The sequence below is a fragment of the Limanda limanda genome, chromosome 14, assembly GCF_963576545.1.
Source record: "Limanda limanda chromosome 14, fLimLim1.1, whole genome shotgun sequence".
Taxonomy (NCBI): Eukaryota; Metazoa; Chordata; class Actinopteri; order Pleuronectiformes; family Pleuronectidae; genus Limanda; species Limanda limanda.
In genome coordinates, this window is record NC_083649.1 from 22,964,350 (window position 1) to 22,983,189 (window position 18,840).

The window sequence follows — 18,840 nt, forward strand, 5'->3', positions numbered from 1 at the left end:
ACCTCTTTGCCTAAACATAATCTTAAATATTGTATATGGTTTGTATTTAGCAGTATTTTCAGTACTTTGAGAAAAAAATCACACTCACAAAGATACTCTTCTTACAATAAAAGCACAATGTATTAAAATCACTGATTATTCCCTCTGATTAATGAGTGAAAACATGGTGAGTGAGTTGCTCTGTGGTGGTGGAGGGCTGAACACTCAGGATGTGTTTTATGGGGGTAAAAAACTAAAGCAAGCAGGATGAGGTTGAACACCTGATATAAGGCTCCTTCCTTTATTACAGAGTGTAGCATTGTAGTGGTCAAACAAAACAAAGACATCGCAGTTTGGCAGTGTTTATCTCAACTATCATCTACTGAATTCACAGACTGAAAACACTGAGGCAGCTTCTTCTTCTTTGCTGGTGTCATCTTGTCGTTTGCAGAATGTACATCTCATCGGAATGAGACACCAGGCAAACCTTTAGTTAGCACACAACAAGAGTTTGAGGAAGAGTACTTGGTGTATACTCCTCCTCTGTTCTTTTTAGATGACTTGATATAGATTTGATTTGTGAATTCTACTAAGAAAAAAGCTGTAACAGGATAAAAATGCAGTTTCCCCATCAACCACACAAGGTGATTCCTGGAACTGCTCGGACACTATCATTTGACAAACCGACGTAGATCCATATGCAAGAAAGCATTCAACCCGAGAGGAAGGAATGTGACTTGCAACATGAAAAAATGATAATTGTCAACAGGTAAAACAAGACTGTGCTTTGCTCCTGAATGCAAACAAGCAAGTAAATCCTCTAGTCACAAATTTGCTTCAACATATTACAACTAGGTGATTTATTGTGCTGTAATTTATTAAAGGAGATTCACTCAAATGGCACATTATACAAAAAAAAACAAAAAAAACAATGAAAGAAAATTCACAGAAAAAAAGTTGAGAGCTGAGTATATCATGTGTTTCGAGTGCGAGGCACAGGGCAGTCGATTTTTGTGTCACACTGAAAATGTGTCTGGTGGTTTTACTTCAAAATGAAAAACCATACGGCCAGATATTAGATTAAAAACATGGAAACCCTACGTCTTAAACCGCATATCATCTTCATCGAGGGAAATCCTTCTGGAAGAATCATCTTTCTGCACAGTGAGTGAAGTCACTCTGCTGTTTTGCCATCTCGCCTCCTTGAAAGTGGATCCATCACTGGGTGGGCACGAGTCTCTGGCGGCTCGGGGAAGTGTGAGGGGAGGACAGCCTCTCTGAGGAGGTGGAGGACGTCAGGGACGACTGCAGGTGGACCGTCTTGTGGAAAAGCTTGTTACTGATCAGCACGACCAGGGAGAAGAGACGCAGCTGGAAGTGGCTGAAAGAGAGGAAATGTGATCAGGGACTCGTGCACTGACAAGGAAACCAAAAAAGTAGTTTTATTTTTCACTTACTACAGCTTAGTTGGCGTCTTAGCCTCATTAGCGCTGATGATGAACAGAGGGAAAAGGATGGAGAACAAGCAGCCACTATGGAGAAAAGATTCACAGATGGTTTCAAAGCTTTATCCAAGCACCATATTTATCTAAACAGTTTGCTATCCTAAATATAAAAAAGAAGAGCTTTATGACTGATTACAACAGTTAAAGTTCAATTGCAAAATATCTATGTTAGTTTAGAAAGTCATGTAGACCTCCAGAAAGTTAGTCTTTGGTTTTTGAGTTGTTGCTGAGACATAATTATTTATCTGAACGGCATCACATGAACCCCTTAAAGTGTTGTTTGAAGATCAGTTAGTGATCAGTGAAGAGGCAGAGAAATACTTATGCACTGCTTTGTTAATGACTTCCAGGCTACTGGATAAGAAATACAACGTACAATGTGTAGAATCATAACTTTTAAATTAATTCAAGTTATTGCAAAACTACACTAATATCACAGTTTGATTGTTGAGGTGTCAATAAACCTCTATGAATCGCTGGTCAATCTTTAATGCCACAATTGTATGTTTGCTTGACATTGCTTAAATTTCTCTGTGCCCTCAAAATGTTCAAACCTCATCAATCCACGAGGATGAGGATCCGAGAGGAATTACAGTTCGGTTCAATAGTTTTCTCGTGTGACCAAATCAGCATGAAATTGTTCAATGAGAACTGTTACATTGCGAAACACAAGTATGATTATTTGACACAGAATGATCCCTTTCTTTCTGCTATATAAATTATATCTTTCACTATTTACTACGGTAAATCCTATGTACAAATGTTTTAAAACAAAACATATTTCTCATCTTCATGAAAGTCATTTTTTTTCACTGAAGCCTCACACACCTTTCATAGACACATTTCTATGAATTATATTGAAAAAAACCTTTGCCTAATTGTCATCTCACAAACATTTCAGAGCTTGAAAACTGATTCTAAGATTATTCATCTAGCCCGTAGGGCTGCCGGAAAATGGACCTTGTTGACAGATTTGAACTTAAAAGTTGTGCTGCAAATTCAGGATTTTCATTATTTAACACTGCAGGTATTTACTTGATGAATATGAATTTACAATTTTACCTTATGATGTATGAGGAGGGCAGAGCTGTCAGCAGAGCCATAGGTAAACCAAAGCCAAAGTAATAGGGCCAGTTCCTCTCAATGTTGGACAGTCGTTGGTGCATCTCGATCCCTGAGACAAACACAAACAGACACATGTGTGTTTGAGATCTTCATACGATGCAGATTTATTCTTTAAAATGTGATGAAGTATGAAGTCAGTATCTCACCATGGTTGAACCAGCGATACTCAAAGCAGTACAGGGAGTAGAGCAGAGACATGTGCAGGAGGCTCACCATCTGTCCAATGGCATCGATGGGGAAGAGGCTGACGATCATACCCTGGAGGGCCACAAAATACACAACACAATTATATTCCCTGTCACTGTACTCACAGAGCAGTCTGTGCTTTCACTGGCCTCATCTCAGGAAGGAGAGACGCCTCTCAGCTAATTTGTGTTGAAAATGAAAGTTGTGGTTCAAAACAAGTAACCACACAACAAAACACATCCCCATTATGTGTGAGAACAAAAAGCTTCTTTATATTTTGAAATTTCTCCTAATTGACTTGAGGCCAATTTGCTGTTGACAAGACTTGTTCTCAATGACAATACTGTTTAGGGCAGAGTGAAATTAGGCTTCCTTGCACACTGGTCATGTACAGCATGACTTTGTGAGTCATTTAGAAAAGTGCACTGTGGGCAAAACATTCAGTAAATCTGGGCCGACAATTACACACCACAGCTACAACTGTGAGGGGACTCAGATACAGAGGTTGTGTCTGTCTTCACTATGGTGTGGTTTTGAAAAAAACACAAGGTATCAGTGTCTCTGTCTTTGTATGTCACACAAAAACATGTTTGTGTTTTAAATGTACCTGAATGAGGAAGAGTGCCTGGAGGAGGAGGTTGAAGAGCATATCTGCGATGATCTTACTGACGCTGGGGAATGACTGAGCTTTACAGCCGGACACTTCAAATGCAAGGTCAGCAATATCCTGCAAAAAGAATCACACACACACTCAAGTGTCTGTATCTGTGACGATGTAAACACAAATACAAACTGCAAATAAGCAAAGCACCAATAAATGAAAAAATTAGGAATGAGTATGAGTAAAGAGATAAAACATACTTGTGCTTGTATAGATTCTTAGAAGAGACCATGAATAAAGATTTTTTATGTTATGGTAATATTTATGTTTGATTTTTACTATCGTGCCTTGAGGCTCCGACAAAAACATACGTAAACTACTGTGTGTTTTGCAATTTGTGTCATTTGTCTGATAAAGAATCAGCCTCAAACATTATGTGAAATAAAATACCTCATTGTAAGGTACGGGAGAAGCAGAGCAGCCCATTGTAATGTCAACCGTAGCTGTAATTCTAATGTAAACACTATTGACAATAATTTTGTGGATAAAATGACACATCAGCATGTGATAATCAAATCATAACATTATAACAAAGCAGGGCCTCACCTGGAACCAGATGGCGTTGACTATCTTGCTGAGGACAAACAGAGGCAGAACCCAGAGAGCGCTGAAGACGGAGGTCAGGATGAACTCTAACCAGGACCACACACTGCCATGGAGGGAGGGGTCACCTAGAGCAAAAACAGCTTGTTGGCTGAATGGTTCCCACCACAGGACAGAGACCATGCCCCACATTAACTAGCATCAATACATACCGATGATTTTTGCAGTGAGAGTCTGCAGCAATGGGATAAACACCCGGTAGAAGAGGAACAGACTGAGCTGGAGAGGAGATAAAAAGCAACAATTATTCTTTCACTCATAATACCTGAAGCTGTGTTGAGTAATACAATCTGCCTAGCTTCACAGTATAATAACTGAGAAGTGCCTCTTTGGGTTTTCAGAATTTTGTATTTTTGCTCTGATAAATTCATGAACATTTGAAGGATAAATCAATCTGTAAAGATTAAACAACCAGGACATTTACATTAAATAAAAAAGATTTGCTTTTATATAATCACAATCAAGACACTTGGGACATGCAGAAATCACCCAGAAGATTAGGTACAGAAATCCTTAACATGTAGCAGTCAGAGAAGGACATGTTCCCAAAATTGTTCAAAAGCTAAAGGATGAGTAAAGGACTATACATGGCTAAAAAAAGTTTTCAGACATGAACTCTGCAAAATATCTGCACCCAGTTTCCAGAGAATGTAGCAGGAGATTGTTTAGGTAAGACGTGTTCACACAACAGGAGCATTTCCGGAGCATTCAGGTGAGGGGGGGCATCTGGGCAGAGGAGGCAGGAGGGAGAACGTGACGTATAAATTCCAGCGTGGAAAAGGAGTTCTTTTTACCTTCTGAAAATGTGTATTCTTACTGTTTCACATTTGTCATGTGTTGCAAGTTTCCTTGACACACCCAGAGTGATTTTATGTATTCTCACACACTGGTTAACTTTAACATTTTACAGGGGGGCTGGCAAAAAGTTCCAGAAAATGTCCAGAGCAACTGACTGAATTTGCATTCTCAAACACAGCTCCTCCAAACAATTTCAGGAAAATGTCCAGAGTTCAGTGCGTGTCTTATAGACAAGGCTGTACTGTTAAACTAGGTCATATATCTTACCCAGAACACGCCTCCATTCCAGGCACAGCATTGAAAAATCCTGCTGGCTACTTTGGGTTCACTGAAAGACAAATAATAAATCATGACAATGACATCACTTTAGATTAATCTAATGATAGTGTTGTTTTATTTCAATTCTAGTTTAATTAAAAAACTTCAAGAAAATAACAATTTAAGCTAATCTTGTTAATACATTTCAAACCAAATGTTGTTTTAAAGGCTACAGAGACTGAATGGATGCTAGCTGGATTTTGCTGACATGAGTTAAGCACTCCCTTTCAAACTGTTTAAACTTTTTTGCATAGTTTGCTGGGTACCAACCCAAAACATCCCACATCTTCAGGTAGATACATTTGGACTGATTGATAGAGTTTGTGGGGAAGATAAACGAAAGTTCTATCTTTGACAATCTTGTCTGTAAATCTGTAAAGCTAAGCGGTTGAGTCTCAAGCCAAGGCTTTTAGGAGAAGATAAGTATTCAGAAAACGTGCAATAATGTGTGAAAGACAGCAAAAAAAGAATCCATGAGAATTTTCTTCAGTAGGCAGTGTCTGATAACAATAGCATTGCAACCAAAATATACAGTCGCCCCCACGGTCCTACTTGTCTGGTTTTCGCTCTTCACTCTGTGCCCTTCTCTGTGCCAGGGCCCCACTAGCTCTTCTCCTCCGCTGCTCTTCCCTTTTCTGCTGGATGCGGGCATCCAGCTTGGAGATTGTTCCAATCCCCAATATGGAGTCCTTGATCCCCTAGACAGCCCAGAGCAGGAGAGAGAAAACAAACATGATGATGTTTCTAACTTGTTGAAAGGAAGTCTGGAGATGTCTCAGCAAGTGCCTGTTTAGCACAAGATATACAACATTTTGTAAACTGTTACTTATGCTTTGGGTCAATGTTCATCTTTATGTTGAAAACAATGCTGACACAAGAGCCATTTAGTGAACTGCCCAGGAGACATTTATTTATGACACTCCTGTGACTCCATATGAATGGTGGGGCTAATGGAGGCTGGATGATGGAAGGAAAATTATGCTGAAGTCCAATTTGTAGTAAAAGTGATAAATATACCAAGTATTGACCAATAGTTAATGTACACTGTTTATTGAAAAGGCAAAGTCTATTTCTCCTTTACAGGTAGCAGAGAGACCATTGCTGGGGTCAGAACAGAGATACCTGGAATTATTCCAAAGACAAATATTATCTTTGGACTTGTTAGGAGTACAGCCAGCTCACATTCAGGCGGGTCCACAGCCAAAAAGAAGTTTGTTAATTGTCCTTACATCACACATACAGCACTGTGCAACTTCAAAGAGAGACATCTAGTTAAACCAAAATGTATTCTACAGCATGACAAGAGTGCAGCCCGAGTGATGAAGAATCTCCTTCTAAGACACAAGAAACTTACACAACCTAAATCCACAGATGAACTGGTCAAGAACAACTTCTCCAAGATGCTTCCTCGCTGCCATACTATACTAGTATACGAAACAATACTAAACACTAAATATTTCCTATTTACTAAACTTTGTATGAAATTGAGTGGTGATTAAGTTCTATTCATGCTATCCTCACTTTACTTTTTGCACATTAAACATTTGCACAGCACTGCATCTCAGTCAGAGAGTTTGATGCGTTTGTATTGAATTCATGTTAACACTACAACAAAATACATTACAGGCTCCATTAGGCAGCATCTACTGTAGAACTATTGTAGGAGAGTTATTAATAACATGGAAGTGAGTTGTGTGTGGAGCTCTGCACATACACCTGTTTTCTTGACTGTATCACATGTCAGTGTTTCGTTATTATAATGTGTATCTGCTCAGCTGAACAAACAAACCTGCTTACTTACCGCTTTATTAGGTACATTCTAATGCAATCCAATAATCAGCTTTGCAATGAAATATCTTTAACAAATATCAGAAATGTGTGTGTGTGTGTGTGTGTGTGTGTGTGTGTGTGTGTGTGTGTGTGTGTGCTGACCGTCGCAACATTGCGGAGGAAGGCCCTGACGCTGTCTGTCATCTCTGCACCAGCTGCAGATCCATCAACTGCAGAAGGAGGGGAGGCTGGTGACCTGCTGGTCAGCTGTCATGGCAGGGAGGAGCTTACCAAGTAACCTGCAAACACCACAGCAACAAAGTGACGTATTAGTTTAACAACATGCATGTTACTAAATGCATGACAAAAACCCTTCTGGCATTGAAACAGTTCAATTAATCAGAGCTGTTTTGACACATGTTTGCAGTATTCGGGAGCCTATTTGTGCTGAATCATGTGTCATATAACTTTGTTTTTGAAGAATACTTGATCAACCCACCACATCAACCACATTTAATCAATATCAATATGTAATTACTCCCTTCTCCCTTAAATAGTATTATCTATTTTCATGTTAAAGAGTCTTTCCTTTGTCCTGGACAAGGAACAAATTGATGTTTTTTAAGACATCCTATGACTCCATATTGTTCTTGATGTAAACAGTGTGTAAAACAGGAAACAGCTTAATCATCCCAGGAAATGGTGAATCCAACAGGATTTACTGTTGTTGATAGCTTTTATCAACTAACTGACAACATGGATGCTAATTAACAATATGTTTAATGAATAATACTCTTATCATACTTACTGTGTAGTTGACGACACGCACACACTCGTTCTTCACATGTTAACTTCACACCACCGCAGCTCTACCTCTCTCAGACGTTTTACAAAAGGGTGAAGTGCGAAGCTGGTTCAGTTCAGTGAAACTGTTTGTTAGCAGCTGACTCGGTGTGTTAGCTCAGGAGGGTAAAGTGTGTTAGCTGCCACTCGGAACGTATTGTTAAGAAACAGTTCGATATTTAAAACCGTGTGTCTGGCCTGGTCAGTAAAACGCCTCCACTCTCACACTATGTGTCTGCTGGTTGGTTCATTGCTGTGTTAGCTCACCAGCCTGTGTTGCTAACTGTGGACGCTCAACAACTAAAATAACAGTTTTCCCTCCAGGACAACACCGAGCAGAGCGAGTGCAGTCTGCGGCAGAGCACACACTCCAGCACGGCGGGTTTCTTACCTCATGCGACGGGCTCCGGGCTGTGTTCACTTCGTCGGCTCTTTCTTTTAGCCCCTTTAATTTCACAACAACAACAACAACACTACAACCAGCAGCCAGGGCCGTTGAAAACATATTGCGCAAGCGCGGAGCGCTAAGGAGCATGGGAAGTGTAGTCTTCCTGACTTGAGAGCGAAAGATGGAGGGATACGTCTCAAAGTCTCTATCGTCAATTCAGCCAATTATTCAGGACTTAGAAGGAAGTGAAGTTTCTCTCTAATCCACAGTGTTAAAGGGATAGTTCACCGAAAAATAATGACTAACTCATTATTTACCCACCACTCTGCCGATGGAGGACTGCATGCCTTCATCAGCAGGTGTTTCCATCAGCGTAGCAACCAGATGCTGAGATTTGAATTTGATTATGATTTTCAGTTACATTCCATCAATAACTCCTTAGTGGCTGTGACAACAGGACGAATCTGACTGGACAACTTTCGACAGGAGACCTCTGATTGGCTGTTGTCTTTTTGACTTTGCCTTAAATACTGTTAAAGTTTAAGACAGATGGTTATTGCACTCTGACCTTGTGTCAGGTCATGTCTCACTCTGTTGAAGTCGGTATTTATCTAGCATGCTAACCTATACAAGTCAGGCTCATAATAAAGTTAGAAATTAGGCTACTGTAAAATATGAAGCTGTTGTGTGCTGGTTTCTGTGCTGGTTGTTGTAAAATGCTTTTATTAAAATGGGATAAACCCCTTGAGTTGCACCAACTCACTTTCAAGAGGGTGGTTGCTTTCATGACAAATGAGGGAATATTGTTGATGGCTTGTGTTTACTGCATAGCATCTGGTTGCTATGGTGACTGATGAGGGAGTCACTCTCTGGGTGTAGTGTGTGTGTGTGTGTGTGTGTGTGTGTGTGTGTGTGTGTGTGTGTGTGTGTGTGTGTGTGTGTGTGTGTGTGTGTGTGTGTGTGTGAGAGAGAGAGATGTTTCTTTTATACAAATTACCAAATTGAAGTGTATATTCTTTTTTGCTGTTGCGATTATTACTATTATCTCTCTCAGAGAGCAGAGACGCTGGAGGTGAAGCTGCAGCAGGAGACGACTCCAACTGAGAGACTGAGCTGCAGAGAGGTGGCGGCAGAGACGAGCTGGAGCAGAAAGGAGGAGGTGGAGAAGGAGAACAATCTTACAGATTCTTGGAACCACAAGAGAGCCTGTGTTTTGGGAGCGAAGTGATCTATTTGGATAATATGGGGATATATGAGCTTTTTCATATATGAAGGGGCTTAATTGTTAAGGGTTTCCGTAAAAAGCCTTGAAACCTCAATGCACTGCAGTCAAATGAAATGCATGCAAAATAGACAAAACACAAGAAAATGTTAAACACCAGCCATTTTCAATTTCCTCAGTGACATAGGGCTGAAGCCACATCAGTACCTGGCAGAGAGTTGATATAAGAAAACACTTGTTGCACGTTTCACTGGGACGGACGGCTGACGTCTACCTCTCCGTCAGAAACACTGATTGTTTCTGGCAACCTTTGCTCTCTCTCTCTCTCTCCCTCTCAACTTGCTTCCTGAGCCTGGTCTTCATGGGAATGGGAGGATCGCCTTCCTCTTACTCCTCCTCTTCCTCCTCTCTCGGTGAGCACTGCTGAGTCTCCTCAGAGGCACCTGACACATGAGCCTGTGGAGCAAAAAGACGATGTCTTGTGTGTTTTCCAATTGTTAGACTTTAATATTCTTAAACTTTACAATGATGTACTTAATTCAAGCAACAAAATAACACACTGTCATTGAGAAATGACCTGTTTCCACAGACTAATCTCACTTCACAATGACGGTTCACACTTCAGATTTTCACCCAGACAATATCAGGACAATACACATTTTCTTAGTAAAAGTGCTTGCAAATATCATATTTTCACTGTTTTGGTCGTAGCAACAGAAATAGAGGTTCTCTGGGCACTTGGCAAAGCTGACATTACTGAAAAGATGGCAGAGAGCAGTGATGTAACCCAAATAGGGTTAGCCGACAAAATCAGAAGTCTGGTCCTTTGCGTGAAGTGTGGCCCTGAAACGAGTTTTATTCACTGCCTGAATTATTGTCCCAGTCTTTTCCATCTATCTTCATTCAAGTGCGGGGTCTTTCCGTTTGACAGTAAGATTTATTGATTTCATGATCAGATCTTGAAATGCTTTCATTCAAAACTCTCCTCTCTCACTTATATAGTGCTGCCACTTGCGCTTTTTTTCACCCTAAGATGTTTTGTTGCCCCCAAACCCCCCAAAATGGTTTCTTACAACAGGACACCTTGAAAGGAAAGAATTCTAAATACAACGCCTCTTTATTTATGTTATTTAATGGCAGCCTCAATAAACTGGATTTTAAACACAGTGCCCACACCAATTAATCATAAAGTGTAAATTAAAGTCTGGTCTTCAGCCTTAGGTGAGTAACTGCTGAACCTTTAAGTGAAGCAAATAGAGAAGAGTAATTGTTCACAATATTTTATGTTGAATGGTAAAGTGTCATTGTAATTTCATAGATTTAGTAGGTTGTTGGTGGTAAAGGAAGGCAGAACATAAAATCAGTTTTAGTTGGGGATAACTCCTTACCTTCAAAACGTCACTTTGCTCTGCGGTCTGGTTGATAATATGAGGGTTCAGTCCAGGCCTTTCTCATAAAATCAATTAGGCTCCACCATATGACAGGTATATATTTTTTCATAATCTCTGATGGGTAATTTCATAATAAGGTGAATTACATTCAGAAAGGTGCTACACCGCTAAAACTAAGAGATACTGTATACTGTATATACTATATACTACAAAGTCTTTCCATAAATAGGTTTACATTATGATGATGTCATACTGTAGGACTGAATAACACTTTATTTGATTTTAAGACAAACTATCCACATTTATAAAAAAGTTTAAATGCCAAGTATATGTTTCAATAAACCAAGAATATTATCAGAAATAAATATTAGTGTACACTGGATGTAGTCAGTTTGTCTGTAAAACCCATCGAGAGACACAAACGAAGGCTGCACCCTGTTAATGAGGTGTATCAGATTTCTATGGCTGTGCAGGGTCACACCCACGAGGCGGTGCACTGTTCACGCCTGCATCATGCGTTCGTCTGTGCTCAGATGCTGCTGTTCACTTAACCCTGCTGCCACTGTCCATGTCACACACCATCCATGGTTGTCCTGAGGAAAAGAAATGTGCAGAAAAGGAAATATGCACTCATCTGTCTGTGCATTGTTGGATTCATCATGTTCTACAGATACCTCAGGTAAGTAAAGTTCTTGCTATTGTTCAGTATATTTGAGTTAAAGTTGTTATGAGGCATTTTGTGGTAAATTTTATACCTTATTGTGAATGAATATCTATTATGTTGTCTAGGCAATATAAGAATATTGTATACTGTACATTCGAGTGTAATACTTTACCATGAATCAGATGAAAATGTGAAAAGATACTAAACACTACAGATATTATAATTCATCTCTATAAATAGGATAGGAAATATGGCAGGATAGATTACTAAAGCTATTATTCAGCACAACATTATTACTCTATTTCTAAATATTGCTTACATTGTTTTTGCATTGGGCACATTAATAAAGAATATAGAATTATACTGTCTGTACCTCCCACTAAAATTCAAATATTCTCTTGCTGCTTGCCAACACAAGAGTCCGCAAATTCCTACCAAGCATGTCATGTGGTCAGTTCCAATACAATGGCCTCTGTGCTACAATAAACAACAACTCCCCTTCCAGAGTGCCAGCAGGGGGACGGAGGATAAGCAGGAAAGTGGGCTTGAGCGCCAACACCTCGCAGTTCACCCTGGGGGGAGAGCCCTTCCACATCATCGGGGGATCCATCCACTACTTCCGTGTTCCCCGGGCCTACTGGAGGGACCGGCTGATGAAAATGAAGGCCTGTGGCATCAACACACTTACTACGTAGGAACCCTTCTACATGTGTTTTGTGTCACACGCCCGGCCAACATTTGAGTATTAACAACAAATATCCTTGTAGGTATGTGCCATGGAGTCTGCACCAACCAGAGAGAGGAGCCTTCAACTTCCAAACACAGCTGGATTTGGTGTAAGGAGTAGTTTGAATCTGACTTGAAAACAAAACATTAATTTATCACCAAAGCATGTGCTCATCCTGTATCTGTAAATCGTACATTCATCGATGCAAATATTGACCTTAAAGAGACAAAGGAAAGAAATACACCACTTACAATATTACCAGCCCCAAGGTGAATTGGGAATACTCTCCTGGTGCTCGGGGGAGAAGATACAGGCTAGAGTCCCACCTGACAACAGTGGGATCTCCATGGCAACAGCAACTTATCAAGCAATCAAGCACACAGCGAGGATGAGTGACGAGGCGCATAACGCCTTGGCCTGCTGCTGTTCTTGCAGAGCACACAATCCTAAGATAATGGTATATGCGGTCTAACTTAATGTCTTGGTGCAAATAGAAACCTTTTGTTGTGTCCTTTTCCTGTCTTGGTTGCAGAGCCTACATCAGTCTTGCTGCTGAATTGGAATTGTGGGTAATTTTACGTCCAGGGCCGTACATATCCTCTGAGCTGGACCTCGGAGGACTGCCGAGGTAATACTTGTGTTCTACAAACCCTGCATATGCATGATGCAAATTTAAACAGAGGCTTGTGTATTCTATTGTCAGAGCTACAACATGTTTATGTTCCTGAATAAATAGAGTGAAGTTTAAGGAAATTTACCTGACAGCACACAAGCCACTTAATCTGAATATGACACTTTTATTTGTTGAGTGAAACCAGGGTGAAAAAGTCAAATCTTGCTGAAAGGGAGGACTGGTCCAGTATGCAAATCTCTGTTCAGTATACGTACTGTGCCTACATTGTCCCTGCAGCTCTGTGGTTTTCATCACACCTATAAGCATCTCTTTGTCTGCTTCTTTGCAGCTGGCTGCTCCAAGACGACAACATGAGACTGAGGTCGACTTACCCAGGCTTCACTCAGGCTGTCAACACTTTCTTTGACAAACTTATACCAAAAGTGGTTCCACTGCAGGTCCATGTTTATATATCAATGATGCTAGAAAAATGTGTATTGCACCTCCACATTTTTATAACGAGATGTTTGATGTGTTTTTGCTTCAGTATAAGAAAGGTGGTCCCATTATTGCAGTGCAGGTGGAAAATGAGTATGGATCCTTTGCAAAGGATGAAAGTTACATGCTTTTTGTCAAAGAGGTAATGTGATCAAAATTATATATTTTTAAATGCCCCGGATGTAGAATAGATAGTGATACAATTGACCATCCTGATGATGTCCAAAACACCTGCAGGGCTTGACATTCTGTTTTATTGTGTAAGGCTTTACAGTCCAGAGGGATCACCGAGCTCCTACTAACATCAGACAACCGCAATGCAATGAAGTCGGGGGGTGTTATTGGAGGTACACGCACGCACGCACGCACGCACGCACACACACACACACACACACACACACACACACACAGCTGAACTTGTAATCTCCTATTTTGTAGCCATCAGATCAGTGAAGCTGCAGAAGCTAAGTCAAAGAGACATCCAGGATCTGAATGCTATCCAGGTGTGTAGCTCACCTGTCTACATTGTTTCACTTGTTGTCACAAAGGACATGACACAGTTGAGTGTGGACTAATCAGCAGTGTAAGTTAACCTGTGTTTTCTGCACTCAAACTGTCAGCCCAACAGCCCTAACATCGTCATGGACTATTGGACTGGTTGGTATGACGTGTGGGGTGACCTCCACCATGTGCTTCCTCCAGAGGGTAAGACTTTTTAAATTTTACAATATTTCACCCAAGATAAATGAGAATCAAGAATATTATTTGGTTGAATTTGACACTTTGATTTTGAACCTTTTATGAAATATCAGGTCTTTGCTGAGAAGAGCCCTTTTGAAGTGCAATTTTGCGGTGGTCTCACGTGCAGCAACATTTAAAGCCTGTATGAGATGAATCCAGTTCTGTACCTGAACAGAGATACTTAGTTATCACTCAAAGTCCTTTGTTTATATGCCAGTGTGATTTTTCTGTATTTGACATTAACCACTAGTCACAGTCAGCTCCTGCAAACAAATAATCTCTGTTTCATTATTTATACATATTTTCCGACGGCTTTCCATTTTCTCAGAGGAACATCAGCTACTTGGCAACGATGCAAATACAACTGACAAACACAGGGCGAACTTACTTTTGCATGAATCATTACAGCCCCTGAGTCAGCACAGGTTCTTAAAGGTTTCAATAACATGGAAATAGCATGAAAAACTACATTCAAGGTGTATATGTGATGTAATGTTTTCTAGGAGTCAGTTTGTTAACAGCACATACGTTGACCTTGTTGTCAGATATGGTGTCCACCATCAGGGAAATCCTGAGACGAGGCATGTCTGTCAACCTCTACATGTTCCATGGAGGCTCCAGCTTTGGCTTCATGAGCGGAGCACTCACTAATCCGTCCTACAAAGCACTGGTCCCTAGCTATGGTTGGTTCCTCTTTGCATGTGCTCTGTCAGAAGCAAATCAGTTCTGTGTTTTATGCAAATGTTAACACATTTTGATTATATTGATGTAGCACTGGCGTGTTTTCCCACTTGTCGAGAGAACAGCATTGCACTCACACCCACCAGGTGGCAGTGCATGATAGTTAATCTACGGTTTGTCACACCATGTTTTCCAGATTATGATGCTCCCTTGTCTGAAGCTGGGGAGTACACTCCAAAGTACCATCTCCTGAGGGATCTACTTCACCGCTTCAACAGTAAGTTGATATGGATGAGAAAACATCGATGATGTGACTGACCCCGCGGCTTGATATCGTCTGTGACCTCTCTGTTCAGGAGTTGAGAGTATCCCTGACCTGCCATCCCTGCATTACAGAGAGGCTTATGAACCAGCTATCATGTACCAGCACCTGTCATTATGGGATGCTCTGAGCTTCACTGAGGGAGTATGTTCTATGTAAGATTATCTGTAGCCTACATGTGTAACGAAAAAAACGGTGCTTCTCCGTCAAGTAATCTTAACTGTTTCAATTTGCCTTACAGCCATTTAAGTCACTCAAGCCAGTAAACATGGAGAGTCTTCCTGTGAACAACGGGAATGGCCAGTCGTTTGGGTACACGCTGTATGAGACCACCATCACCAGCGGAGGATTCTTGAAGTCTGGAGACAATGTCCGAGACAGAGCCTTAGTGAGTCCTCGATGTGCATGAAGGCATGATTTCTGGCTTATGCAGTATGAATGTGGTGGACAGCAATTTCTTACATTATGATCCTTGATATATTTGTAGCTGTTGCAACAAAATATGTTCCCTTAAGAGTTTGAGTAGATGTTACCCACTTGTACGCACGAAGGCTGCTTCGCTTCACGTTTGGTGCGTAGGTTGTGCAGGTCCTCAGAAAATGAATGTGATAGCAAGATGCAACACCCACATAAATGTCAGGCCAGGATCGAGTCCTTAACAGGGTCAGTGGGTACGTCATCAGCAACAGAGAGGGTGGAGCCGCATTGGCAGAACGAGAGAATTGAACTTGTCGTTGTCATGACGTGTCGGATTTAGAGGTCTGACATACCACCTACGAATGCACGATCTGCATTGCTCTTCCTGTGTTGAACTTAACATCAGCCAAATATTGACCTCCTTGAGTGTCACCTTCTTTATTCAAATATTTTATAGAACCGAGAGCCCTACAATCTTAATTCTGAGGGTGTGCCCTCTACTGGAGTCCTCCAGTAACACGGGTAGCATCGAAGCAAGTACGTAAACATGAACATTCATGATGCAGCCAGTTGCCAACATGTGCGTGTGGTTAAACAGCAAGTATCTCACGGGCCTAAGACCAGTCTTGAGACATTCTCTTCATTTAAAGCAGACTTTCTGTTCTTTACTATAAAACAATGTCATCTACAGCAATATTTTTCTTCCTAGGTCTTTGTTGACAGAAACTACATTGGCCTTTTCAAGCGCCAGAGCGTGGAGCTGGCGGTTCCTGATGGTAAGGTATGGTATCAAGTTGGTCACCGAAGGCAGATGTACAATAAACGTCATTCACAGTGTTTTATTGGAGGTGATGGAATCTGAACTGCTGGCGGGTAAAACTTGCAAAAGACATAAAAGCAAACAATCCCTACAGGAGCGGCGAACCTTGAGTCTACTGGTGGAGAACTGTGGACGAGTTCACCAGGGAAGGGACCTTGACAAACAACATAAAGGTGATTGACAGACAATATTTAGTTCATTGCTATTGCATGCCATTAAACCAGTCAAGCACTCAGTGGATAGTATAAAAGTCAATTTTGATTTATGCTTTTTACAGGCCTTCTGGGAGACATTTTATTAAACAATATTCCCTTGCGGAATTTTACAATATACAGTCTGGATATGAAACCCAGCTTTATTGATAGGTTCGTATGCTTTATTAAATCTAACACGCTGCATATCACTTTCATTTTGTTTTAATAATGTATTTGAATTGTATGCCTTATTCCAGTCTTTATCAGGCACCATGGAAATCTCTTCCTGAGAATCCCAGCTTCCCTGGATTTTTCATGGGGAGGATGTTTGCGTACGGGTATCCCAGTGACACTTTTGTGAAGCTGCCAGTAAGTCACAGCAAACACATGATTGTTTTTTTGTACATTTTGGTATGATAATTACTCCATGTATGCATTGTGAAGCATTGACCTTGTCTTTGGGTCCACAGGGCTGGGAGAAAGGGGTTGTGTTTATCAATGGGCTGAATCTGGGCCGATACTGGTCCATCGGACCCCAGCAGGCTCTCTACCTCCCCAGTCCCTTTCTCAACAGTGGAATCAACCAGGTACAGCTGGAGGAACAGTTTGACATTTTGGAAATACACTGATTTGTTTTCCTTCCAAAAATATGATGAAAAGATTGATATTGTTCTCATGTCCACAAGATAAATTACCATTCGCTCAGCAACAGCACATTGGGAAATCACTCATTAACATTGTATACATCATTGATTTAATCGATGGTTACTGTGTTAGGCTCAGAAATACCCTGTAACATTATCAGTGTTTGAACATTTTTTTTACAGTCATTTGTCAATTCTTTCAAAAGTAATTGAGTTGCTGCACAGATAAGTGCCTCAAAAAGAAACAGGAAAAGTTACTTTTAAATTAATTAAATCCGCTCACGCACACATAGACCAATGATGTTATTTTAGTGTTGCTGAGAGTGTGACACTACGAGGAAGCATAAGGGCCCCTAATGGGAAAAAATAAATCTGAGATTTCAAGAATAACGTTGTAATATTAGAAGAAGAAATCGTAAATTAGATGAGAAAAAAGACACAATAAGATCGGACTAAAGTTTTTTTGAGAAAAAAAAGTCATGCTAAAAAAGAGGAAATTTTTTTTTAGGATTTATGCTGCAAGGAAAACTCATGCTCACTGGAATTTCACTCATTCTGGATCCAAAATCTTAGTTCAGAAAGACTACTCACGTTCAAAAGTTTATTTCAACAGTAGAACAGGTTAGTGTTTGGCATCCAGGCTCCATCTTAATCACTCCCCCCGATATGATTACACAGGAGTGAAGCGACTGATGAGCAAATACTTGTGGCCCCCTTTCAGAGCCGACAGGTGGATACTGGGGTTGGGGAGGGGCTGCAGTAGCAGTGCGAGCAAAGGGGGTGATGGGACAATTTTCTCTGCCAAGATAGACCACCCGATAAGGTGGGTGTGTATTATAGAGCGTTGGTGTGAGTGAGCTAGCTCGCAGACGTCGCTCCATTTACCAATCTTATTGTTTCTCGAGAAACTATGAAATCTCTTGGAAGAGAACACAGACATTTCAACACACATTTCATCCTCCACAGAATACGAAATTTCCTCTTAGTCTGTGTGGTTCTGTTGTCAGAATAGACACAGTGTCTTGTACAATCTTTTCAAGGTACTGATACTTGATGATGATAATGTAACGATACTTCTTAATTCTCATTAATGTATGAATTTATTCTAGTTAAATTAAACCTGTATTCTTGGAATCTCAAATTCTTTCCCTCTAAGTGGCCCCATTGGTCCACCGTGGCTACACTGTGTGCCAATTATCACTATAAAGTAATGGAGCAATTAAACCCAACTCACATATTTATTGGTGGCTCAACAGTCCTTCAAGTCAGCAGAGTGTTTTAATGTGAAATTACTCTTTCTCAAACATTAAGCAGACGCCGCAGGACATTAGAATTATAATTTACTGATGTGGAGAAGTCCTCACACCACCAAATAGGCTATAATGCTTTTCTGTATTTTTCCCTTGTCCTTGAGGAAGGAAAAAAACATTCATGTTTCTAGCCATCTAAATGCAGTCGGCTTTTTTTCGAGTACAGACATGAGAGTGATATTGATCTTGCATAACCCAAAATGCTAAACTCTTCCTCTGAAGTTCTTTTTCCTTGCAATAAAAATGACTTAGAAGATGAATTTAACATTAACAGTGTTTGAACTCAGCAGGCCCTCTGTCCCATACTTTGTACTTTGTGTTCAAATAAATAAGGTCATTGTGTTTGAGGAGCAAGAGGGAGACTTCAAGGTCCAATTTGAGGACACACCTGATCTTGGCATGGCAGCAGACATCCAGTGA

At 40.6% G+C, this 18,840-nt stretch overlaps 2 protein-coding genes across 2 annotated transcripts; one reads left to right on the forward strand and one right to left on the reverse strand.

Moving 5' to 3' along the window:
* Positions 1-247: 247 nt before the first annotated feature.
* ei24 (EI24 autophagy associated transmembrane protein) lies at positions 248-8,285 on the reverse strand. The gene is made up of 11 exons (XM_061085951.1): positions 8,180-8,285; positions 7,108-7,244; positions 5,728-5,873; positions 5,125-5,185; positions 4,212-4,278; positions 4,003-4,127; positions 3,403-3,522; positions 2,756-2,867; positions 2,547-2,658; positions 1,437-1,511; positions 248-1,360 (listed from the first exon to the last, which is right to left on the reverse strand). The coding sequence occupies exons 2-11, from the start codon at positions 7,147-7,149 to the stop codon at positions 1,198-1,200; spliced, it is 1,023 nt and encodes a 340-aa protein (XP_060941934.1). The 5' UTR covers positions 7,150-7,244; positions 8,180-8,285; the 3' UTR covers positions 248-1,197.
* A 3,695-nt stretch (positions 8,286-11,980) lies between these two features.
* LOC133019834 (beta-galactosidase-1-like protein 2) lies at positions 11,981-18,840 on the forward strand. The gene is made up of 18 exons (XM_061086405.1): positions 11,981-12,144; positions 12,221-12,289; positions 12,713-12,808; positions 13,143-13,251; positions 13,341-13,433; positions 13,557-13,638; positions 13,730-13,794; positions 13,912-13,996; positions 14,578-14,715; positions 14,910-14,990; positions 15,073-15,179; positions 15,277-15,423; positions 16,162-16,233; positions 16,367-16,445; positions 16,550-16,637; positions 16,724-16,835; positions 16,937-17,053; positions 18,754-18,840. Exons 1-18 carry the CDS (start codon positions 12,107-12,109, stop codon positions 18,838-18,840), a joined length of 1,665 nt encoding a protein of 554 aa, XP_060942388.1. The 5' UTR covers positions 11,981-12,106.

What these genes read in the sequence shown, in the direction of transcription:
- ei24 (XM_061085951.1), bottom strand. Translation starts at nt 7,149, where the DNA reads ATGACAGACAGCGTCAGGGCCTTCCTCCGCAATGTTGCGACG. An exon ending in GGAATGGAGGCGTGTTCTGG is followed by an intron (nt 4,279 to 5,124) that starts GTAAGATATATG and finishes TCTCCTCTCCAG; the next exon opens with CTCAGTCTGTTCCTCTTCTA. An exon ending in AGGCACTCTTCCTCATTCAG is followed by an intron (nt 2,868 to 3,402) that starts GTACATTTAAAA and finishes GTGGCCCTCCAG; the next exon opens with GGTATGATCGTCAGCCTCTT.
- LOC133019834 (XM_061086405.1), top strand. Translation starts at nt 12,107, where the DNA reads ATGAAAATGAAGGCCTGTGGCATCAACACACTTACTAC. An exon ending in GGCATCAACACACTTACTAC is followed by an intron (nt 12,145 to 12,220) that starts GTAGGAACCCTT and finishes ATATCCTTGTAG; the next exon opens with GTATGTGCCATGGAGTCTGC. An exon ending in CAAACACAGCTGGATTTGGT is followed by an intron (nt 12,290 to 12,712) that starts GTAAGGAGTAGT and finishes TCTTGGTTGCAG; the next exon opens with AGCCTACATCAGTCTTGCTG.